Here is a 25,279-nt window from a genome sequence, read left to right on the forward strand (position 1 = left end):
TTGTATATATTTAAAATACATAAATAAATTTATTAAAATATATAAAATTATAAAGACTAAATTTTAAATAGATTAAAGAGTTAATTGTAAAAAAAATTTATATTTCATAATTTTTTATAATTTTATTATGTACTTTCAAAATAGTTAATTTAAATTTATATTTTTAACTTTTCAAAAAATTTTAAGTAATAATTAAAATTTTGATTAATTCATTAATAAAAATATTATATTATCATAATGTTATCGCTATATTATTATAATAAAATAATTATAAAAAAATTATATATTTTATAATTTTTTTTATAATTTTACACTATATTTTTAAAATAACTAATTTAATCATGTACTTTTAAAATTTTTATCGATTATCCTCAACCATTAAAACAATCCATTTACTATTTAGTCATTAATAAAAATATTACATAATCGTATCACTATAAAATTAAAATTAAAATATAAAAAATATAGTTTTCACTAATTTATAGGACTGAATTTTAATTCACATTTTTTAATAATTAATGTAAAATTTTGAAATGAGGACATGGAAAGCCTCCTGCTCCTTGTCCAGGTATTTTGCAAGTTAGGTTCAAATTTCTGGCCCATATAAATCTTCAATTGAAAATTGCTGAGCCCTTAGGCCAAAGTTCATTGGTCCAAAGCCCAAATAAATCCAATAAAAAAAGAAATATGTCATCTTTTTATAAGTTTTTTTTTTGGAGATGTGGGAATTTTTATAAAGAAAAGAGTAGTTAGCATTTGAATTTCTGATGAATGTGGTAATATTTTAATGACATATAAAGTTAATTGTTGATTTATTGTGTAAAGAGATTGGTGAGAATAAGGGTAAAGGGATACTTTAACAATGAACTTTAAATGGAAAGATTTGGGTTTCTTTAGAACAGCAATTAATTAATAATATTATGTAAGCTTTTCATGGGATAATATTCTAAAAGAAGCACTAAGGCTTCATTGCACGCTGATAACACAACACATTGGGCCCTCACTCAAAAATATCAAGCATGCAAAGCCCTCAATATACAGAGAGACAGAGAGGAGATAAACCCAAAACCAAATCAAAAAACATAAAAGCTAGCTTAAAAAGAACACAACATTCTTTTGCTTAAAGCATAGTTTATATGAGGAGACATTCATGATTGCCTTGGCTGCTTTTCAAGATGCACAATTAGGTCAATCAAGGGAATCCAATGTTGTTAATCTTTTATATTAGAAGTTTGATTCTTATATAATTTTAATTATGAATGGAAAATTAAAATTAAATATTTTATTGTTTGAGATTTAGAAAAATTGATTCGATTTTAAGTAATTCTGATGCATTTTTAGTTTGATTTTAGTTCTTATTTCGTTCCTATTTCGGGTTTAGTTTTTAATTTTTATTTTAGTCTAAATAATTATCTTTATGTTCATTCTAAGATAATAAAATAATTTTAATTTTTTAATAAAAAAACTACTATTTAATTTTTATAAAAGATAGAAATTTACTGATTAATCTTTTAGTTTTAAAAAATATATTAAAATATTTCTGAGAGTTTAGAAAGTCTACTAATTAGTCGACGTATTAATATTGTCTAAGTATTTTACTATTTAGTTTCTATAGTTTTGAAAAATTTATTAGTTGATTTTTTAGAATTTTAAAAGATTTATTAATTAATTTTTTCATATTAGATGTATTTTAATTTTTTTTATAATATTTAACGGTTAAAATCAATGGATGATTAACTAATAAATTTTTTAAAATATCACGAATATTTGAACATATGTTTAAAAGTGAGAAATCAACCGGTGAATTTTTTTATACCATATAAATTAAATAATAATTTTTTATTTTATTATTATTTTTAAAATAATAATAAAATTATTAATATTAATGTATAATCTTAGTAAGAATATGTTATTATCTTTATATATTCCTTAATAATATAATTTTTAAATTAAAATATATGTATAATTAACGTATATCATATAATTGTGGTTCAACCATACAATTAAGTGCCATAGGAGAATGCATTCATGGCTGAATTTGTTTTTTTTTTTAAAAAGGAAAAGATATTATTAAATTATATATACCTTTAATAAAAGATAAATAAGATTGTATAAAATATATTTAAAATTATATGTATAAAATCAATTTTCAATTTAAATGATTTTAAGAAATATTTAAAAATTTATCGAATAAAATTTTTTAATATCACGTTAAATTTGAAATAAACCTAATTTTAACTCATATTAAAAGTTATCCAAATATTTTCAATGATATTCTGTGAATTCTGCTATCGGAAATTATAACATAAAGTTATATTCATGGATAATGATTCTTTAATTGTGTGAGAAATTTTATAATATCATCATTATATATATATCGATTTTTTTTTAAAAATAGAGATTAGAGTAAAATTTAAAATTTTTCAAATTTACTCAGATGTATTTATTATTAAATTAAATGAGTGTATATATATTGGGTATATATATATTAAATAATATATAAATTTTATTATAATTAATTATTAATACATATAATAATTATACAACATAATTTTTTTATTTATTATAACTCTTTAAAATGCTTCTATAAATGTCTTAGATTTGTCAGCTTGAAGATTTCCTTATTTATAGAAGCATTATAACTAATGAAATTAATTTTATTTTGTCTTTTCCAATTCTAATATTCATTTTAACTTATTATCATATTATTATTAGAATTAACAAATTAACTTTTCCAATGCATAATTAAATAAAGTATATTAAATTTTATCGTTACTTTTTTTAATTTTTTTAGTGCTAATTTGATTGCAATAAAGCAAAAACATATGCAGAGAGAGTGAGAAAGAGGGAGAGAAGATGTTTATATAACAACCATTTCAAACAATGAAAAGAAGAGGAGAATCATCTTCTTTTGAGAAACATGCAATCTCTAGAAAACAAAAGGGAAAATATTGGGTAATAGATTTCATCCCCATATGGCTACAAAAGGATATAGTCGATCAAAAGCACAACAAGCTTCTTAAGGGAAGCCTCACAAAATGCCAAAGAAGGGGAGGGGTCATCATATATAGCTTAAAGAGATCAACATGGGTTTCAAACCATGTTTACATCTCAAGAACCCTAACACCCAAAAGAAATAATAAACCAAAAAAAAAAAATAGTAGTAATATTCTTTAATTTGTCTTGTCTTGGTTGCTGCAACACCTGCAAGAATCAAAGAGATTTTAAATTATGATAAGGTCACTAAGGAGCTGCTCTTAAGAAAAACACTTTTTCAAAGATTAAGTATGCAAGGGAGTAATGAGTAGAATCTCCATACACATGTCTAGTACGAAGGTCTGTTGCTAAGTTCTCTAGGGGCATTGCATTTGAAACATTCCATTCTGCTTGCAAAGTTGTGTTCATTGCAACCCCACCTGTCCAAATGAATTATGCAGTAAAAGGTTGTTATAAATTTTGCAAAACAAAAACTCCATGAAAGAGATTCTGAAAGCTATTTCTCAATTGCAAAAGCAGTCAAAACTAGAGTTCAGTACTTGCTAGTGCTTTTAGCATTCATTATGTTAAAGAAAGTAAGGTCCTGTAATGCCCAAAGATTCTCTTTTCTTTTTTTTTTTTAACCAAAAGCTAGAGTCACTGTTGCATTAAGTTGGCACTTCCAACTTGGAATGAAAAGTTCGACAATCTCATGGAGCAAATACTCACTTTGAGAGCATTTTACCGATTCAGTGCGATCAGAATAATACCTCTAATTATATATATATATATATATATATAAAGCGCACTTGCAGGGTTGGTTTGGTGGGAATTCAGCAGAAAATTTAGATACCTGGTGCAGATCCAATCCCCAGATTTCCAACCAGAGCGATTGCTGCCACTGCCAAAGCCTCTAGAGCGAGGAATGTCAGAATCAAAGCCACCAGTAGAATCATCTTTGTACACTCCACATTTGAAGCAACTTGAGCGGCTTGCAAAGTTGTGAGCCCCACAGTTACCGGCAGTGCAGTACCAATCACCGGGACGAACATCTGAGCCAGTGAAACCAAATGATGACCCACCTGATCTCCCACCATAGCCTCCAAAATCACCTCCAGCCCTCGAGTCCCCACAGCGCTGGCACGACTCACGTCTCTGGAAGTTCAGGTGCTGGCATGACCTGCAGTTCCAGTCTCCTGGCCTGCTCATTCTCTCTGCACTTGTTAATAAATGATTTTCAGTCATTAACTAAAATCGTTCTATTAATTATACTGCAAAATATCAGATTAAATGTAAAGGGTTGCAAACCTTTGAAGTAGAAAGACTGAAGAAGGTGATGAACTGAGCCAAGAAGATGAGGAAAATCAAGAAAATGGTGGTGGTGAGCGAATGTGTTAGACACAAGGGATGCTTATATACATGGTTAGCTCACAGGGAAAGGGAATCAATGGAGGGCCAAGTCATGTAACTTTTTCGTTTTCTTCACCTTGCAAACATTGATAAATGCGAATCAATCAAACAAAATCTAAAGTAAGAAAAAGAGATAAAGGGAAATTCCAGCCAAAGACTGGATTTTTCTTTTTCTTTTTCAAAATTTTGAACAATTACTCTGGCCACTGATATATGCTTTTATGGCTTCTTGACGTGAAAATTGAGAAATATTGCTTATGCAATTGCTCATATAGACACACACATGGATTCTCGTATGTCTTTATTTTTTTTTTTAAATAAAGGTAATTTATTCTGATTAAATAATAAACTCAAAATCTCCATTCTGAAAACGATTTCAGTATTAATAAATTTTATGGTTTATAGTTTTTATTAGTTTTCTCCATCGAATTCAAAAGTAAAATTAACAGCTCTTCAATGATTCTCTTTTTGGCATTTGGAGTACCAAAGGAAAATTAAAGAACTATTCAGGTTTTACCAGCATGCTTTAAGCTAAATCAGCTTTTGTTTTCCTTAAGAGAATATATAATCATATTAATTTTTCAAGTATAATATGAATTACCATGCCTTCAAGTGCACTCATAAATAATAAGTCTAAAATAAATTCGACCTCGTATAAAAATAAAATTTAAAATTATTATATTAAATACTTATTGAGATTTATGTATAATTAATTTAAATTACATAATAATTATAAATTCCATTTTCATGTGACATTGAAAAAAGACTGCAAAAGTATATGTTTGTAATGAAAAATTAGAAATTATTAAAAAATTAGAAATAATGTCAAATCATGAAATTCGACGCACATGCAGGAAGAGAGAGAGTTGGCAGTCAAAACTGAAGAAACAAGTAGAATATAAGGTGCAAAGCTGAGCTTTAGATGGTCGCATTCAATCCAAGAAAATCAAAACAAAAGAGGAACCCACAACGTAAAGCAAACAGGAGATATTGTCAGCCTACAACCACAAAACACCACTCACTCACTAGATCTATCAACTCAACTCAACCCACAAGCCCTAGCCAGTAGCCAGAAACAAAGCTCCTTTGACCATATAATCTGGGACCCTCATATCACTGCCAAGCTACCATGCAAAGCCCCCTTCAACTCATCATGAAATACAACAACTAGCAATCTTATAAAATTATTACTGTTAGTTGATAGTAATTTCAAATTATTATAAATAAAATTTATACATCTTACAATGTAATAACGTATTTTAGTAATTTTAAATAACTTGTTTTATATCTAACAAGTTTATAATTTAAGCAGTAAATTTTTATATATTGTAAAAAATAGATAGACAACTATATTTTAGAATCGTTACTTTTGACTTAAGACTATGATTTAAGTATATAAAATACCTATGTGTAGTTATTGTCTTAGATAAATTAAAGAAAAAATATATAAAAAAAATCTTATAATTTTATTGGTTTTTTATTTCAGGTATATAGTTTAATTTATGTCAAAATAATATTTCATAATATTATACTTTTATCAAATAGCAATAATTTTCGGACAATGTAAAGAAATACTAATATAAAAATTATGAAATATAAAAAGAAATTGAATCACATGTCCTGAAATGAAAATAAAAATAATTACATAATTTTTTTCCTTAAAAATATTAATTAATCATTATATTTTACTAATTTTCATATAAACATTTTCTAATGACGTCAAGAAATTTTCATTATTTAGTAACGGTAATATTAAAAGATATTATTTTAATATAAATTAAATTACAGGTCTTAAAATTTAAGTGAAATTAGGGGAGATTTTTTTTATGCTTTAATAAAAATTTGAAAAAAAAACTGGAGGAAAAGGCAGAAACTTATGAGTTTTTTTTTTTTTTTCTTGTGATAAGCGAAATTTTATTAATGGACATTTAGGCATGGTAAGTGAAACACATATGAGAAATAGTTGGTATATGTAATGAATAATTCTGACAAAGAATTGTCAAGGCAGGCCCACACCCACTGCTTATCTTCATTATTCCATGAGGAGCAGGCATAAGTGTCTCTGTCAATTATGCATATACTTTGAGAATCAGCAAAGTGAATTAAAGCAAATGCATGGGTAAAATTTTTGTTACTTTACATAATTTTGAATATTCTCTTTTTTTTCCACACTTTAGTTCCCTGTCATTCCTATAACAGAATGCATTTTGCTTTTGCTTCATTTTAACTCTATCAAATACACCCTTTTTTATACCTCAATTATCATATATTTCTTAATGAACAGTAAAAAATTGATAAAAAATAATAAAAAATAAAAAAAAATTAAATTAAAAGAGTCGAGTTTTTACATTAAATTATTATTTTTGAAAGAAACAAAAGATATATATATTAAATGAGCTTTTTCATAATTTATAGCGATAAAAATCCGTTTTATTCGATAATATTATTGAACTGTAGGACTGTCGAATTTAATAATATGATTATTGAATATGATCGTTGATGTAATGAGCAGGAATTTTGGCCGGTGTATTAAGGATGCAGGAATTATAGCTAGTAATTAAGAAAAGATATTATGGAATGCTTAAAATATGAAAGAAAAAAGAAAGGGAGAAATTAAAATAAAGAGAAGAAAGACAAAGGCAAAGGGTGAGTTTCAATAAAGATAGCTGAAGCTGGAAATGATGGAATAACAAGTCTTCGAGGTTTCATTTTGACCAACTTTTTCTTTAATTTTCCTTTTCTGCGGCTGCTATTCCAATTAAAACCCTTTAATATCTCTCTTTCTCTCTCACAAAAACAACTTATAGAAACAAGAAGACGTAAGAATAGATCTGGCCTCCATTCTCTTGGAGAAGGGTAAAGGAGAGAAGAGGCAAACTGTAAAGAAGACCAAAGACAATTGGTGCTGATTCGATTCTCTCCTTGGGAATCACACCCATGCATCACCACGGCCAACTTCATATCTCTCTCTCTCTTTTTTTTTTCTTACTTCACATCCACTAATCTTCTCTCTTTGCTTTCCTTTGTGCTATTGTGTGCGCGTGTTTTGTCAAAGTGGAAAAAAAAAACACAAAAAAAGAATACTGCTTTCACTTTTTTTCTTTGCTCCCATTTACCCTCCAATTATTGTGTTTGCTCCTTAGCAAATGTGATTGTGATGGTAATTTTATTTCAAAAAGTTTCTATTTAATTTTTAAAATATGAAAAAAAAATATTAATTAATAACTCAATTTATTAAAATATTTTTAAAATATTAAATAATCTATTAATTAATTATTCTATTGATTTTAATCTATTTTATTATTTAATAATATAATATTAAAATTCATTAATTAATTTTTAATTTTATAAAAATATTTATTAATTATCCTGTTAAGAACATTTTAAATTTTTTAATATTTGACGGTTAAAATTATTATTTAATTTTTTAAAAATATTAAATATATTTTAATATATTTTTTAAAATTAAAAGACTAGCTAATGAATTTTATTATGCTATAAAAATTAAATAATAATTTTTTTTTTGCTATTGATGGCAGATATATATATATATATATATATATATATATATACCTTTTTCTATGTTCCGTCATGTCAAAAATTTGAGAACACAGCCCCTACTAGTCATGCATGTTGCAATATATGAACAGTGCAGAGACAATTTGCTTGCATATACTTCCAGAAGAACAATCGAAGTTCAGCAAAACCACATTATAATCAAGCAGTTTTTTATCCAAGTCCTCGTTCATGCATGCCTGCTTTGGTACTTTTCCAACACTATGGAATGATAGAAGATTAATGTCTTGAAACAACTGAAAACTCAATCCTGTGACATCCAATTTCCTTTTTCTTGATAAATGATGCACAGCACTTCAATAAGAATACAAGGTAGGCTACAACTGGGGGGGAATTCGGAATTCCCCATATGGAAAACATTGTGAACTGACCAAGGACGAAAAAGTCAAATATAGAATACCATGCCATATAGAAGCCCACGAAACAAAGCCAAGTACTATTAAGCCGAGAAGGAAATATATACACCCTACATACTTGAGCCAATTGCAGATCCTCTAGCTCCTCCCAAAAATTTCCCTCTCAGAAGAGCACACGAATGTTGAGGGACTCATGCGACACTGCAACTAACTCAGCCAACCTTGTATACCAAGAGTCAACCAAATTGCAAAAGTTTCTCTGGCAGACTCTTGAGACAGTTTGAACCTAGAGAAGATCCAAATGAAGACAGAAGGCAACAATTAGATTCTCAAAAAGCACAAGTATCAGGGAAGCATTACAGTTTGAGGTTGCTAAGATGCAAAATACTTCAGTCTCTGAATTTGGAATGGTCTTAGAGCCATACCAAACTCTAGGCAAAAATTGCAACAACTAGACAAACTCACAAAGTGCAAAAGAGGTTTAAATTGTTGTTCCATCATGACCCTGCTCTGGTTCGGCTACCAGGACTAGGAACAGTCCTCGCACTAAGAGATTCAGATGAACTATGCAAGTCCCTTGGGCTGGATGATGAGCTTCCTCGGAGACCATGAGATGAACCATGGCGAGGAGATCTGGAAGATGGCTCACTCCCTCTAAAAGTTTCAGTCTCCAACATTTTGGCTTCATCAACCATCATTGCTAACTGTTTCATAGTAAACAGCTCAATCAGATAGACGACCAACAAATGCATGTCATAGTACATCTTTTATTAGGGGCTTAGAAATAACAGGTCAAATGTAAATAAAGTTCGCCAAAATGCAATTGCAGCATGGCAACTTACAAGTACTAACATGTTAAAGTTTCAACATTAAGTATAAGTGGCTACACAAAATATCACGACTATCCAAATTTTGAAGGAATGCATAATTTAAGCCAGAATATCATATATTTATCTAAAGTCTGAGGTAATGACAAATTTAAAGCCAATGCTCAATTCTATTCAAAAAGCAGGATCCAGGAACTGAAACTCCAGAAATAACTCTACATTCAGCATCTTTGTGCAAGGAGCAGCTCTTAAGGCCTCAAAAGGCAACCCTACACCCTCATAGTTGCAAACAAAATAATTGACTTCCACACCATATTATTGCCCTTTCAAAGGGGGGAAATAGACTATGCCAATCACATGCCACCATCACTGCCTATCAAATACACATTAATTTTCATTCTATACCCGAATTTCATTCTCTCTCAAGCGATCTTGGAGTGCCTTTATAGCAGGACTTAAACTGCACATGTTTCAAAGGAGGCAAGTAAGAATAGATTGAAAAATAAACTGTTAGGAAAAGAGGCAAGAATTAAAAAGTTGGAAGGGGTTCACTGTTTCTAACCAATATTCGATCAATTTGCACATGGAAGCTTGATAAGTTGCTGTGTGATGTATGAAGGTAAGGGGATGCACTTTCCCATCCCTACATAAAATTATAGCAATTGTAAGTCAGTAAACAAGAAAAATATATCCATAAAAATGAAACAAATGTCAATGGTAAGTGAAAGAATATCTCAGGATAACCTCAAATTTTGCAAGATAGCTTGGTTATATGCTCCTCGTTCCTCTTCATACAATACACGTTGCAAATCCGTAAATGACATTAGAGGTGAATCTAGCTTAAGAAGAGAACATGTGGGCAAAACATGAAGAGGAATTTCTTTTCTGATGTATTCTGCACCACTGTTGGCAAATAGAAAGGACATCAAATATAATTACCACTACTACAAGCATATATATAACATCACGATTGCTATAAAGAATAAGATCCTCAAAAACATATAATATATAGTTTACCACAAGAAAAGTATAGGATGATAGCAAATTATAAACTGCAATCAGAAAAAAGAAACTTAGGGAACCTGGTGACCAAGAACATAGTCGATTACTAATATACCTCATTTCCAGATTTGAGCGGTGCATGGCTTCTTGCATACTTTCTGACATGTCCATGGGGTCTATATCAACCATTGTGTTGTCTGAATTACCAGTGTGGTAGTTGCCTCCAATTCTATCTTTCCCAACATAGTTTGCATCAGCATTTGCAAAGAAATCCCCCAACTCCAAAGATTTTACCCCACCCTATCAACCATTCAGGGAACAATTAAAGAAGGTAGCATCCTAAGAAATAAGCATGCATATAAAAAATAAACAATGCTGTATCATCCTCAGACCTAAAAGTACAATGTTAAGACAATGTAATTTGCGTGAATGATAAAAAGCTATAATCTGAAAAGACAGTACAAGATCCCAAGAGGGCTACTTTAAGGAAAATATATAAACTCTAGTTCAGGCAGACAGAATCATATCGAGTAGGTCACCATCAATAGCCTAACTCAACATACTCTAAACTAATCAGAGCTTATTAAGTCGGTGCATTCCAAATTAAGATTTCTGCTTTATTTGTTTCTTTATTTTATTTTTTTTTTGCCTTTTCTTTGGAAGTTTTGTATAAATAAAATCAGGCCTACCAACTAGCAGTAAAGGAATTTCTGATGCTTACTGGAAGAAGCTGAACTCCTATTTTAAAGAACCAAAAATGTAATAAAAAGGCAACACAAACATTAGAGACTATCACTGTAATCAACATTCCCTGTAGCATTGTATTTCATGTGAAACACACAAGCAAATGGAGTGTCTGTATAAGCTTAATTTGGTAGCAACCCAGTTATTTTGGTTGCAGCAGTATAATTTGAATAGCATTCTAATTTATGTGAAACACACAAGCAAATAGTGTATAGGTCTTAATTTGAATAGGAGTCTAATATAATTGCAGCAATCGCTCACACAAAATATTTTGGTTGTGGTATGTATAATTTGCCAAACCCAATGACTATACCCGTAATTATCTGAGCAAACTGATTAGACTCAATCCTCGATATTTCCAAAGAGTAGTATATGCGTTAATATTCATTAGCGAAATCCAATGCAACTTAAACAGCATAAGAGACAGGGCAGCCATTTCTCTTATTTTTGGAGAGGAGTGATAGGTTGTATTTAAACTTAAGGTACAAATGAATAGAGAAAGGAAAGTGATGATGGGCTCCTGCATGACAGTAAGAGTACCTATCATGAAAGTGATTCCATTCTAAAACTGTAACAGCAGCGGCCTACAAATTACCAGATCTCATTTAGGCATAAACTTTTATTTTACTGCAAAAAACGTCCACTGACAGAATCAAGTGACGAAACAAAACATGGAGATCAGTGGAGGCACAAATATGTGAGTGTCTAGAAAGAGGTAAACCCCTTGGTCATCTAACTAAAAATTGAGAATTCAAAAGAAACTAAGGAAAACCACAACAACAAATATAAACTGAGATCAATACCTTACTTGATCCTGCAGTTGTTTTTGAATCACCAGTGTCTTGTTCTGGGCTCTCTACCCTTGCAGAACCAGATCTCACTGATGTGTTTTCTGAGGAGCTTAATGATGACTCAACATCTATGTAACTTCTATTCACAGGTGATATGGAAATAGGTCTTGATATGTTATTCTGCTTTCCATCTGATGACTGGAAAGCAATGACTTGGATTCTCCCAACCTGAAATTAATCAGAGCAAGTTCCACATAGGCCAGGATGAGACCATTATCAGGACACAAGTCAGTAAATAGAATTCATCTAATACAAACCTTATTTACATCTTCACTGAAACATGAAAATATCAGCCCGATAAACCCAGGATCTAGAAGTTGATACATAGCCTGAGTCCGTACATCTACAGACAAAAGATGGGACAGGAGATGCTTCAAAGTTCTAGCAACCATTATTACGGACAACAAATCTAACATAAAGATTTTATTTTTAAAGAAAAAGAAAAAAAAAACTAAAATGCACTATAAATTATCTTTATCAAAAAAGATGAAAGTGCATAGATTAATAAAGCATGGTCACAAGAACATCAAGAAAATGTTGGGTAATTTATACTGGTTATTCCTCAATTTCTGGAGGTCATTACACTTTAGTCTTTCATCTTCAATGTGTTACCACAAAATTCCTCATCTTTAAAAATGTTACAGAAAATATCCTCATATTTAATAACATTAAATTCTGTTCATTTGTGCAATAGAACTAATACATGGCACTGCAACATTGTAAAAATAAGAAATTGAAAATCAAAAGTAGTTGATAAAATATTAATAACATTCTCTCATCATACACTACTTCTATCTCTCTCTTGAGGCGTGCAAAGAGAGATAATGTTATAAACATCTTATGTGGCACTTGATTTTTATTATTTATTTCACACACTGCCACATTGTCAATTCTATAGGAGAAATGAATGAAAAATGTCCTGAGGGATTTTTACAAATGTTTTTAAACATGAGTGATTTTGTAATAACAAATTGAAGATGAGAGATCGAAGTATAACAAACTCCAAAATTGAGGGATGGCCAGCATAAATATCCTAAAATGTTGATCAAAATTTTCACACAACTTTTTGGACTACAAAAACTTACCTACATGAGAGGGTAAAACTGTAATATGAGGATGTGAATGGTACCACCCTATCACCCTTGTTGTCCGTCCTGTTGATGTGGTCATTCTGTGTCATGTAGTTAAGCAACCAACAAAACCGACATCTTCTTTAAGATATGCCTATGCAAATTGCACCATTCAAGCAATGTGTCAAGCAAACATTTTTATTTTCTGTATTTTCATTCCGTAGCCAGAAGCCCAAGTATGAGGCTTCTCAGAAAAAGAAAAAGTACAAAAAAACAAATCCTTGAGTTCACAAGAAATTCATGTAACAGAGCTTCATTTGTCAAAAACCTCTAATATTCTCCTTGGATAGCAAACTTAAGAGTTTAGGCCAAAAATGAAGTTATTCAAAACAGAACAAAACCCACCCACCAACCCACCCTGAAAATATATATATAAAAAATAAATAAAATGCAAAAACAATTCCTAGAAGAAAGGGCTGTACAAAAATACACAAGGAAAAAATAAAAGGATATCTCAGCCTGAGCTGATGCAGCAGCCAACTGTTCTGGATTTGTCTCTACACGATCCTTTCGCCGATCAGACCTTGACTGAGGTGAAGCTCCCCAGATTAGTGCAGTAACACTCCCATTTTTTGAGTACTGATATTTTCAACACAAGACTGAACCATCAAATATGGAAGTAGAATTCTCCACTCCAATAAGTGAAATCTCATATACAAGAACCAAGGAACAAACACAATTCCCAAAATGCAAAATACTCAGGTAAGCCATACAATAACCTACATCAATTTCATACCTTCATTCTTTTCTTTTGCTAAATCTACTAGGAGATGCATTGTTCATTAGAAAATTTCACGCGTCCTAAATCTTAAATTCTAGAACCAAGCAGCTTAATGAGACAGAATTCAGATGAAATAAGTAGTGCAGCAAACTGCTCAACACAAATATAATATCCAGTATGTAATCCTCGTCTCCTTTTACACAAAAGATGCCACAGTATGAACATTTCTTTTGACAAAAGTCAAAACCAATACGCAATCAGTCATATTGGAATTTCGCAATCTTTGGAAAAACAAGATGTCAGCTACCCAAAACAAAATTGGATCTGCAAACTTCAACAGCTCAGATAACTCAGTAAATAGCTAATCCTAAAGAAAAATACGGATGAACGGTAACACTGTTTGGTTGAAATGAACTAGAGATGTAGAATGGGTTCTAGTTAGAATTCATTTTGTGTTATGTATGATATAACTTGAAATGCAAAATTCAATTGAATTCTATATAATCCAAGTTGTTTGTGTGCAAGGGAGAGAGAGACTGAAGTCACGGAGATTTTAGACCAAACAGTGTCACTGTCCTAATATTGTGGAATTCATTTGAAGTTCCACCTACTCTAATGGAATTTAATTTTAGTTATAACCAATTTCATAGAATTGAAGTTTAATTTTTTTTATAAAAAAAAAAAATAAAGAACAAATATAGACTAAAAGTAAGCCAAGTCATCACGCTTCTTCCTTGAATTGAAAAGGCATATCATAGAGAAGAACAGAAAAATGGTATAGCTGTCCATCTGTTTAGAATTGGAGCTATCTTTATCTTGTCTTACATATGTAATCACTTTTGCTAAGTTTTAGAACTCCATATTAAGTCCCAATTTCCAGGCAATGAGTACAAAGCCAAGTAACTCATAGCCATTTGAGGCATTCACAAAAATTCATAGAGAAAAGAGAAGAAGGGAAAAGAAATAAACAATACACAGGTTAACCTAGAAATTTTCCTTTTCTATCTGCCCAAAAAAAAATCTAGAGTTTTACAGCCTTTTGAGATAGCAGGATCCTGTTATCTATATCAAAATCACAACTGAATAACAATTTGGAAAAAAAATCATTTCATAAACAAAACCATATGCATAAAAGGAAAAGTTCAATTGCATTATAGCAAAGTTCTCAAAAGAATATCCAATAAAGAAATAAGATTGCTCCCCAACAAATACTAAAAAATTCCATAATTAACAATTGTAAGTGTAATGCTTAATGTGAACGTAGCAACATTGTCGTCAGTCAAATCAAATAATACTCTGAATAGAAGAGAACAGAACCAGTATTTGTAAGACCCATTTTAAACAAATGGTTATGGAGTGTAGGACGTACACATTTATCAATTGCTGTAATATAGCACAAAATTCCTATTCAATAAAAGTCTAAAATGAAATCAGAAAATAACTGAAATTCCAAATCAAAACCACAAAATCAAATGGTAACACAGAAGAGATACGAAATCCAAAAGCTAGAGTAGAAAAATGGGCTTCAAATGTTTATCAGAATTCAGGATTTCAACCACCTACTAAACCAGCAAGCTAAAATCGAATCAATTTCAATTCCATTTCCACAAGAAGCATAGCATAAATATGAATAGGCACACATATGAATAAAGAACTAAAAAAAAGCTTCAGAATTGGAAAAAATAGGTAATCAAATTTTGCCCTACCCATTTGAACTAACAACCAAATAAGCCGGGAAAAACAGCACGATTTCCACTTTACTTCCAATTGCAATAACAATTTATCCAAAAACATAGCAAAAATAAAAAATTTATAAAACGAAATCTCCAAATTCATTAAAATAGGAGCAAAGATTAAAGTTGATGACTCAAAATGAATTTAAAAAAATAAATAAATAAACCTCAATATCACCAAGAAGAAGGCCCATAATCTCCTCAGTCTCTGTAGACAATGCATGTGTGAGGCACGTTAACCAGACATCCTCAGACATTTTAACGCTGGTTAGAGACATATTGAATATCTGAAAGTTCGACAAGTCTGAGATTTCCGAAGAGATCTTAGAGGTTTCTGTTTTGTCTGCGTGGGTTTTCGAGAGAGTCCTGACCCCCTCAGCTCCTCAGCGATGGATCTCAACTCAAAGGGTGTCTTTCCAGAATTAATAGGGTGCAGTTGATTGTAGTTTGATGTCGTGCTATTATTCAATCTTGTCCTTTCGATCTTGCGGATAGGACAAGAGAGGGGCACCGTGATTTTTTTTTTACAAAATAAATATTTTGTTTACAATTAAATTAAAAATAAAGTAATTGTATAGTACCTAATATTTTGTTTTGAATTGGAATCGAAATCTGAAATTTTATATATTTATTTAGATTTATTTATTATCGGTCTAAATTTATGAGTGTTATAATCTCTAATATTTAATAAAATTATAAATAAATTTTATATTTTTTTATGAGAAATAATTTAATATTAAAGATTTAATTTTATTAGTAGAATAATTATACTAAATCAAACACAATAATAAATATAAAGGTAAAATTAAAAATTAGTAGTGAAAATATCTCATTTTCAAGTGGAAGATGAAGTGATGCATTTATACAATTATTTATAGCTAAACATATTTTTATAAAATTTATGAATTATTTTTGTATTTTTATTGTATAGAGAGGCTAACGACTTTATATAAGCATTTTCTCCTCCATTTTAGAGGACAAGATATTTTTATTTTATTTTTTAAATAAATATTTTTCTTTATTATATTTTTTGTTTTTTTGTTTTTTTAAATAAATAATTTATTAAACAACAAATATTTTGGAATAATTTATTGTTGACTTTTTTAAATTCAATTAAATTTAGTTATTAAATTATAATTGATTAATCGAAAAGATTTATTTTTATTATTTAAAATTTATTTATTTTATTATAATAATAAATTAATATAAATGTCCTCTGTTTTTTAATCATTTTCATATTTGTATTTAGTCGCTAGTTTCAAAAAGAAAATAACAAAAAAAAGGGACATTTTAACTGATTAGGATTTGGATAATTCAATTTATTAGGTAAGATTTGATGCGATTGAAAAAAATAAATGAAAATGACATATAACTCAAGAGATCGGCTCTGCATTCAATTATTCTGATGTTTAAATCTATAAATTATTAAAAAAATATTGTGAATCGAGTAATTAAATTTAAAAAAGAGTGTGTAAAAATATATATTTTAGATTTTATATATATTTTATTTTTATACTATAATAAAATAAAATTAGTCAAAGATTTTTTAAAATTTTCGATTAGTATTGGTTAATAAATAAAAAATTTTATAATTATATAATCTAATATATAATATTTTTTAATAATAACAAATATTATGAAAGATTTAATCAAACACAAGGAGTGAAATTTTTATTATTACGAGTACTGATTATTATATTGATTAAATTTCTTTTATAAATGAAATTTAAGTGATTAAAAATTATAATTTATTAAAATTTTATCACGTGATTTCATCGTATATAATAACCATGCAAGATACATTTTAAGCAATGTGTCATATATTTAACACAACATCCTATTGAATGCTACTGCTGTTTCTCGTTCTATGAATTTGTTCTTTTTCTTTTATGTTTATTTCCCCACATCAATAATCATCGTTTCTCTGTAGATTGGTATATAAATACACATCAAAATATCAAACTAAGTAAAACCCATCAAAATAACACATCAGCCAGCAATAAAAAAATAATTATATAATTTCCTTCCCAATAAATTGGACTATAAACACAGATTCCATAATCAGAAGTTCCTCAAAAAATAACAAAACAATAATTAATCACCTCCACATGAGGGTAGCAATTAAAATGCCCATTTTATAAAATTATGAAAAAAAAATAATAATAATAATAGAAAATGGTGTTCATGATCAACAAAATCTCAAATCCTAGTAGATAAGTTGCTTGGATTTCCATGGCTGGGTTGTGAGGATTGCTTGGATTTCCACGATCAACTAATCTCAAATCTCAAATTCATGTAATAAAAATTTGAGAGAACTTTGGCCCCTATCTGCAAATTGTAAAATTGCACATCCAAAAGTTGTCCATCAGCCTCAAAGGCTTCCCTACACAAAAACAAACATTGCGGTGAGCGTGGATCGAACACGCGACCTTCAGATCTTCAGTCTGACGCTCTCCCAACTGAGCTATCCCCGCTGACTGTCAAGGGATATGCTAAAATACTTATAACTAAAAAACAATTAATCTCCAGAAAATAGAATAATTAATAGATTTTTCAAAACTTTAAAATATTTTAAAATCAATAGACTGATTAGCAAAATTTTCTATATCACATAAACTAAATATTAATTTGTCCTTAAAAATCATAGTGTCAGATATTCATAAGTTTGCACCTTAGGAAGGATAAATTTTCATGGAGCATTGGGGAGAATCAAGATGGACAGCAATTGATTCCAATAAATCTGGAGGATACGCCCTATCTTATAAGAAAGACAACGCCTTATTAATCAAAATGATGTGCATAACTGGAGAGAAGAAAAGCAGTATAAATTTATGGGGTTAGAAGAAAAGTAATATAAATTAATGGGGATTCTTTGTGTATTAATAATGACCAAAATCCAGTGTTCTGTCTTACAAAGGATGGTAAAAAGTTTGACAAATGGATAAGTACATGCCTCTTGCATGCTTCTCTTTGAAAACAAAAGGCATGTCTTTGAAACTCAATCATTACTCTGCTTACCCATAACGTTCCCTATGTGCTCCAGTGAATCCATCTTCTGCAACAAGAGAATCAAACAATACTCTTGTCCCCCTGACTCAAAGCAGAACGTTCCCAGGACCTCAAATTCCAAATCTATTCTACCCATTGTTCTCAGCGATCAAGACGAAAATTGCCTTGCGTAACGTTATTCACTCATGTCGATGTTATCACCTCCTTCAAGATCACTAAGTCCACCAAATTCTTCTTCATCTTCTTCTTCTTCGCTATCTTGATCAGTTTCCATGGCCTCATCAGATTCTTGTTCATCACTTTCATCCTTGTCCTCGTAAATTACTGGAATTACGGTTTCATTTTCTTCAGATGTATCATCAACCACCTGTTTTTACAAAGAAAAACAAAGAAATAAAGAATCACATTGGAAAGTATAAATTGCACCACTCCATTAAAAGCCAAATAAGCGCAAAACCCACCCCTGCATAGAGGAAGTCTAAGCAACTTGACAGTTGAAGAGCTGATCGGAAAGTTGAGCTTCTGGACTCAATGAGCTGTAATATAATGACAAGCACCAAGTTATAATAAGAACACAGCATAAAAGCATAAAAGGAATGATATAGTAAAAATTTAATTTCTGTTTAAAGAAAAGAGGGGTCTAATTGCTTAAGCATAATTTCTAGCACAAGTACAAGTCAGATAGATTATCTACTGTATTAAACATAAATAATTTGATTTTTGGAGTCCACATATTCACTGAGACATTAAACACCATAAACATATGATGTGCATTCAGCATCATATAGCTCAAAAGAAAAGGGTTAGATACCATCACACGTAATCTTTCAGGTAAATTCCACATTTCTAACCTGATATAAGGAGTTCAAGGCATGCAAAGAAGAATCGTGGGACATAATTCCACTTGCATGTTGAAGAAGTAAACTTCTAAGCCATGGAAGGGTACACACCAAGATTGCTCCCCTGCAATATACAGGCAACATTTAAGACCCAAGATGCACTCAGTTTTCAAATCAAACTGATTCCTTTGCTACCTCACATTTCTTATTTACTTTTGTTAAATAAACATATAGTTCACTTGAAATACACCTTCCTACAGAAAGAAAAAGACAAAAATGCATAATCTTCATAATAACAGCCAGATTCAGCAGATATCAGTAATACTCACAATAAAACATTGGTTGATTACCTCGAATCAATTATGGTTAGAAGAGAGTGCAAAAGCTTGAGGACATCAGATGGATTAAGCTGGGAGATTGAATTTGCAATAACCTGTAAAGCAGGAAATTTTCATGTCAAATAACCATTGCTAGGATAAATCACCTTGACTAGAAACTCAGAAAGGTAATGTAAAACTAGTTTGACTTGCAAAATGTTGAAATTCAAAAAGACTTCAACTGATCAGTTGAGTTTAAAATTGAGTAGCTCCAGTAATGAGTCAAAAGTTTGATTAACACTTTGACTCAAGTAGCCCATCAGTCCAATTGACTACTAAATTTCTGATTTACCTTTACATCTATATCTAAGTTTGTAAATGGCAACTTATAATTTTTTTTTTTTTTTTTGCTTTATCCTAAATATGTAAAATCAAGATTTCAAATGAAGTTCAAAACCCAGCTCACTGAATTCAAGCTTTTTCTAAAACTGATTAAAGCCTTGACATGACATTTTAATGATGCAAATGGAGTTTGATTCCCCGAGTTTTAATCAAATTCAAGTAGTGCATTAAATTGCCCTGATCACACACCTAGGTAACATGTGCAGAAAAGCTTTTTCATGACAAACTTCATCCTTAACAGAGAGAGAGAGAGAAAGACCAACCTTCTCATCTTGGTTGTACAAGCAATCCAGCAGAAGAGCACGATCTTCAGCATGTAATGCTTGCTTGAGAACAACATTGACCGAGTCTGCACTTGGTGGCTTCGCCAAAGGAGGTGATTCCTGTTTCTCAGGGCTCTTGGTTTTATCAATATCTTGTAAATTCAAAATTGCAAGTTTCTCACCCATGGTTGGCTCATTATCATCTTCCACGAGGACTCCATCCATAGCCTCACCATTAACTGCATCAAACACCATCACAGAAAATGCACAATCTTGTTTAAACATTCCTTCCATTCCAACATTTACTTCTCCACCCAAGTAACTATAACATGTAAGCTGAACCGGCATATCATAAAATAGAATAACCACCACAGTAGGTAAATTGGAATACCATAAACTTATATATCATCATCCCCAAACCAAATTGAAGCAGCACAACAGATGATGATTACATAGTTTTGGATGGGTAGACAAACTCAAGGACAGCATACTGCAAAATTTTTCTTTCTTTAATATACTCCCTCCATCCACAAAGATAAACTTATTTTTCTTTTTCATCCATCCTGAATTATAGGTCACTTTCCTTTCTGATACGTTACTACTTGTTAGCTTCCTAATATAATGCATTGAAAAGTAAAATTTAATAGTTCAAGAATTTTTATTAATAAAGTAATATGAGTGAAGGTATATTAGGAAAGACATTATAAAATTCATTGTTTTAACTATATTAACTATATTTTCTTAATCCATGTGAAAAAACAAATAAGCATATCTTTATGGGAGAGGGAACATTAGATTATTGGCTTTCCAATTTACTTTAACATACCAGAATCAAACCAAGCTATCTCAAGGAAACGGTCTTACCAAAGATTTCCTAAAAGCAAGAGCTAAAATCACAAACAATAAGTTCTCAGTTAAATGAAGATGCAAGTTTTTATCATAGTAGGAGAGTAAGAAAACCAATAGTTCATTATTTGTATAATTACGTTTCTCAGCTGTACAAACATAGCCTTTTCTTCCTTCAGAAAAATTGGAGATAAGAGAACTTAAAAGAAATGAAGAAGTTAACTATAACACTGTAAAAATATTAATATTCATCACAAAGTAAAATGGGATGAGAGTATAAACAATAATGCCCAGCAATCAATCGGATATATTGGAAGAGGATAAATGCTTAGATCCTGCTATTAAGTTAATTGAGAAGAGAACTAGGACAATTGAAAAAATGGTAAATTGTGCAATTAAGTCCTAAAATTTTTGGGTTACTATGGTATATGCTAAACACATACAGGCATGCAAGCATTTAAGCCACAAAAGAAGTAAGGAAACAACAGGAATTCATTTCACTGAATAGCAATTGATTGACAAAAAAAAAACAGGAACTATTATAAGTTAAACATTTCAAAAAATGCTGGCAGTCTCAACATAAATCTGATGAAATTATTTACCCTCCGTTTGGCATAATTCACTCCGCAAGAAAATAATTCAAATGAATTCTTACAAAAAAATTATGCATAATTTCATTTTCTTTAAAAATAGAAATTATGTATTCCAAATATGAAATTTGATAGAAAATAAATGAATTGAATTAAATTCTTGTGAAATCTTTGATTCCAAACAAGGGGTTAAGATTTTTTGATAAACTGTAGAATTAAGTTTAAGCGACTATTTAACAACCCATACCAGTATCAACATCTTCAATATCAGATGCAGCCCGTTTCTTCTTTGTCTTTTTATTTTGGGATGAGGCAGCTTCTGATTCCAAATCATGGACCTCTGTGAAAAGAAAATTTCTCTTGTCATAATACAAAACTAAAAAAGCAAAATTCAAAATTTTTATCTAAGATAATTATTTATAGAGATAAAGAAAGAACTTTGATTTTTCATCATTGATAATAAGGAAAAGGAACACTGATCATCTAACATGCGAAGGCAATATGCCCAATTTTCACCATAGCAAATATTGCATCACAAGTTGTAAATGCAGTTAATATTTAGTTATAATCATTCTAATAAAGTTCAACCAACAAAAACCCTCAAGGAGCAGTCCAACCTTCTCCCTTTTCTATCATTTTATACACACATTTTCCTGTATATAATGTTATAAAATCTCGCAGGCCTAAAAGATCAACCACCAGAGGAATTCCTTGTTTAGTACATGGAATGACAGTACAAAACTTTAGGAAGAATAAAACTTGACTCCAAAAAGTGAGTTTATAATGCAACACCTTTCCTTCCCATGTGATTAGAAGTTGCCAAATTTTTCAGAGTGAATTCCTTTTATCACATGAAGATAGTAATTCTATAAACAATAAAACCCCTAAACTCCTAAAAGATAATTGATGGGACAAAAAAGAAAAAACCAAGAAGATGTGTAAGGGGAAAATAAAGGAATTGACTAGGAGTGCAAGAAGTAAAAATACTGAGATATTGTCAATAAAAATAAATAAATAAATACACTGTAACACTGCAGTGAGACAAATCTTATTTATTGATCTTTCAGCATACTCCAAGAAAGGAAGACTGATAAACTTTGACCTACCTTTCCTAGGGAGAATCCCATTTTCTCTAGCAGTTTCAGTCTCACCTACAGCATTGACAACAATGTTCTCCCCAGAGTTAATAATGTTGACTATGCTAAACTGTGGAGAATCAATTGAACCATAAGCAATAACTGCTGTCATCTGTTTGTCATCCTCTAGATCATGTAATTTGGCAGCAAAAATTGAAGTGCGACTCTTCTTGGCACTTTCACCCTTCAACTTCTCTGTTTCAGTATTGTTACCCTTTACTGTGATTTTTGTGGGATTAACCTCATCTTCTGAGATGGTATTCAAATTCCAAACATAGCATACACCCGACTCTGATACAGCTAAGACAACCAAACCATCTTCTTTTTCTTCACCAGTACTCTTGCATTCAAAGGCTAATGGAGTATGTCGCATAGGAAGAACAGGACCACTACTTACACTTTTGGAACTCAAATCACATCTCCATATCTGAAGATTTTTCTCCCTAAAATCGGATGTAATAATACTCTTTGCATTATTAGCTATAGAAATATACAGCTCTGGACCCTGCAACAACAAAGAATGAAGTTCAATAATTCTATTTAGTATATGTGGTGGATACTCATCAACTAATGGATAAATTTTCAATCACCAAGTCATCAGGAAACTTTAGAAGCTCTTTTCCATTCTCGAGGCTCAGAACTCGTGCCTTACTCTTACTGCTAGCTACCGCTAAAATTTGCTTGTCTAGCACATCAAAAAACAATAAATAATATGAGATGCGAAAGAGATTGTGTCCAACCGGAAAAACTCGTTAACACTAGAACAATGTTAATGACTTTACCAATAGAAAAAGACAAAGCAGCAATGGGCTTTTTGGATGCTTTGAATTCCATTATCAGCTCTCCAGATTCTGATTTCATCTTAGATGACATTCCATTAGTTCCAATGCTATGCAGGGTACGGCCTTTATTGGAAAAAGCAAGACCAATGACTCCACTGCATGAAGAAAAAGTGCATTTTATCAGTGATCTTACATTTTATCCAAGTCATCAATGTCCTAGCCGATGATTGGTTGTTCAATGAAAATAATATCAACTTAATTAGCTTACTGTGAATATAGTAATTCACTTGCTTGCAAAGTTCTCCACAGATAATATCAACCAAAAAGAGAGAAAACACAAAATTCTTATAAACTTGTAAATTGTACCCTGGATGACATCCGCTAGATTTCCACTTTGTGTCATTGGTGAAAGCATCAATGGCCGAGATATCTCCATCACTTGTGCCAAGAGCCAATAAGAAAGACCCACGTCCTTTTTTACGCTAAGAGTTTTAAAAGTAATAGAAAAATATAAATCTATTTGAAAAGTTTCAAGAAGCAAAAATTGAGAGAATTAACGAAACAACAAAGAAAAAGCTTATGTTGAGATTTTGTACCTTCTTTCCAACAAAACTGCAGGCCATACATGAATAATTAACAGGGTTGTCATCTGAGTGCTTCCACTCTGCTAATAAACTTCCATTGCCAGTATTCCAGATCTGCAGAATAGAAGAAAATTTTAAGTTCAAGAAAGAACACATGCACCCATTTATAATGGCAAAAGAGTAGCAGGGTGGGAAAACATTTCCTAGGCAGGAAGCAGCAAACAATCTTTAGGATTATGGTTGGTTATAGGATAACCATTTCCTTGGCAGGAAGCAGTAAATAAAGGCCACAGCATGTAGAACATATCGAGGTTATAGTTACCAATTTACCGTGCCAACTACTTTCTAAAAGTTATAGGACAATAGATAGCTCAAATTCGCAAAGCAAGTATGTTGTTTCCAGGCAGAAATCAGCTCACAATTCACTTCCTGAAAACGACACAGGTATTATTAACCAATCCATGCCTATACAACCCAGAACCAATTCACTCATTGTCAAAGAAACAACCAAGAAACAAAACCGAAAGAATCAGAGAAAGGCTGTCAACTAAGCAATATCAAAAGGATCAAATGTAAATTATGAGCAATAGGAGAGAGCACTTACTTTGACAGTTCCATTTGGAGATAAAACGGCGAGAAAGTCACCCTCAGGAGTGAAAGATGTGATTACAGACTTTAATTTCTCTTTCGTCATGGATGAAAATTTTCACTTCCTGAAGAGGGAGGAAGAGAGAGAGGAGGGAGCGAGGAAGAAAGTTGTAGTTAGGGTTTTGGGTTTAACGCAAATTTCGTAAAAGCGCCTCAGACAAAACGAGTCGTTTCAGCAAATTCTTATAATTTTTTATTTTTTATTGAGGCTTTTTAAACCATATGTATATAGCTTTAGAGTTTTTTAACTCTTTTAGATTCTAATTTTCTCAAATAATTTTATATATCTATTATTTTCTCAATTTTTATTTTTAATAATAATAATTAATAAACATTTTCATTATTATATTTTTTCTTTGAACTTTTAAATTACTATTATCTTTGCTCATTATTAGTATAATAAATATTTAAATTAATGAAATTAACGTAAAGAATTAAATCATATATATATTTATTGAATTTCGATGAATAATTTTTCTTTTTTTTTTTTTAAATTTTTTGTTTCATTTAATAAATTATGTGGTTGACAAGTCATAT

General features: G+C 30.6%; 3 protein-coding genes and 1 non-coding gene across 5 annotated transcripts; all 4 read right to left on the minus strand.

Annotated features, from left to right (window-relative positions):
* Positions 1-2,837: 2,837 nt before the first annotated feature.
* LOC110613212 (TATA-binding protein-associated factor 2N) lies at positions 2,838-4,443 on the minus strand. The gene is made up of 4 exons (XM_021754239.2): positions 4,285-4,443; positions 3,830-4,190; positions 3,320-3,416; positions 2,838-3,204 (listed from the first exon to the last, which is right to left on the minus strand). Exons 2-3 carry the CDS (start codon positions 4,183-4,185, stop codon positions 3,326-3,328), a joined length of 447 nt encoding a protein of 148 aa, XP_021609931.1. The 5' UTR covers positions 4,186-4,190; positions 4,285-4,443; the 3' UTR covers positions 2,838-3,204; positions 3,320-3,325.
* Positions 4,444-8,189: 3,746 nt separating this feature from the next.
* Positions 8,190-15,743, minus strand: LOC110613862 (lys-63-specific deubiquitinase BRCC36). Its single transcript, XM_021755227.2, has 11 exons — positions 15,494-15,743; positions 13,326-13,451; positions 12,828-12,915; positions 12,000-12,085; positions 11,695-11,910; positions 10,263-10,447; positions 9,890-10,048; positions 9,708-9,788; positions 9,551-9,605; positions 8,784-9,022; positions 8,190-8,604 (listed from the first exon to the last, which is right to left on the minus strand). Exons 1-10 carry the CDS (start codon positions 15,602-15,604, stop codon positions 8,816-8,818), a joined length of 1,314 nt encoding a protein of 437 aa, XP_021610919.1. The 5' UTR covers positions 15,605-15,743; the 3' UTR covers positions 8,190-8,604; positions 8,784-8,815.
* A 1,984-nt stretch (positions 15,744-17,727) lies between these two features.
* TRNAF-GAA lies at positions 17,728-17,800 on the minus strand. Its single transcript has one exon. It is a non-coding gene; the product is annotated as a tRNA-Phe (tRNA).
* Positions 17,801-18,180: 380 nt separating this feature from the next.
* On the minus strand, positions 18,181-24,916 carry LOC110613846 (WD repeat-containing protein 43). Of its 2 annotated transcripts, XM_021755202.2 has the most exons (12): positions 24,699-24,913; positions 24,107-24,208; positions 23,877-23,992; positions 23,511-23,665; positions 23,319-23,413; positions 22,699-23,233; positions 21,840-21,932; positions 20,157-20,395; positions 19,525-19,607; positions 19,187-19,298; positions 18,797-18,871; positions 18,181-18,702 (listed from the first exon to the last, which is right to left on the minus strand). In XM_021755202.2, exons 1-12 carry the CDS (start codon positions 24,786-24,788, stop codon positions 18,511-18,513), a joined length of 1,887 nt encoding a protein of 628 aa, XP_021610894.1. In that variant the 5' UTR covers positions 24,789-24,913; the 3' UTR covers positions 18,181-18,510. The 2 variants fall into 2 exon arrangements, with proteins under 2 accessions (XP_021610894.1, XP_043812160.1); XM_043956225.1 differs by lacking the exon at positions 19,187-19,298 and having other exon boundaries at positions 18,560-18,702; positions 24,699-24,916.
* Positions 24,917-25,279: the final 363 nt, after the last annotated feature.

This window comes from Manihot esculenta, chromosome 4 (genome assembly GCF_001659605.2).
Source record: "Manihot esculenta cultivar AM560-2 chromosome 4, M.esculenta_v8, whole genome shotgun sequence".
NCBI lineage: Eukaryota > Viridiplantae > Streptophyta > Magnoliopsida > Malpighiales > Euphorbiaceae > Manihot > Manihot esculenta.

Bases quoted from the DNA above. Each gene is read 5' to 3' on its own strand.
- LOC110613846 (XM_021755202.2), bottom strand. From the start codon at position 24,788: ATGACGAAAGAGAAATTAAAGTCTGTAATCACATCTTTCACTCCTGAG. The intron at 23,666-23,876 runs GTACAATTTACA...TTCTTCATGCAG, and splicing joins TCTAGCGGATGTCATCCAGG to TGGAGTCATTGGTCTTGCTT. The intron at 19,299-19,524 runs GTAATCAACCAA...TGTATATTGCAG, and splicing joins CTAACCATAATTGATTCGAG to GGGAGCAATCTTGGTGTGTA.
- LOC110613862 (XM_021755227.2), bottom strand. From the start codon at position 15,604: ATGTCTCTAACCAGCGTTAAAATGTCTGAGGATGTCTGGTTAACGTGC. The intron at 13,452-15,493 runs GTTTATTTATTT...TGAAAATATCAG, and splicing joins TTCTTCTTGGTGATATTGAG to TACTCAAAAAATGGGAGTGT. The intron at 9,606-9,707 runs GTTAGAAACAGT...AAACATGTGCAG, and splicing joins TGCAAATTGATCGAATATTG to TTTAAGTCCTGCTATAAAGG.
- LOC110613212 (XM_021754239.2), bottom strand. From the start codon at position 4,185: ATGAGCAGGCCAGGAGACTGGAACTGCAGGTCATGCCAGCACCTGAAC. The intron at 3,417-3,829 runs GTATCTAAATTT...TCATTTGGACAG, and splicing joins GGGGATTGGATCTGCACCAG to GTGGGGTTGCAATGAACACA.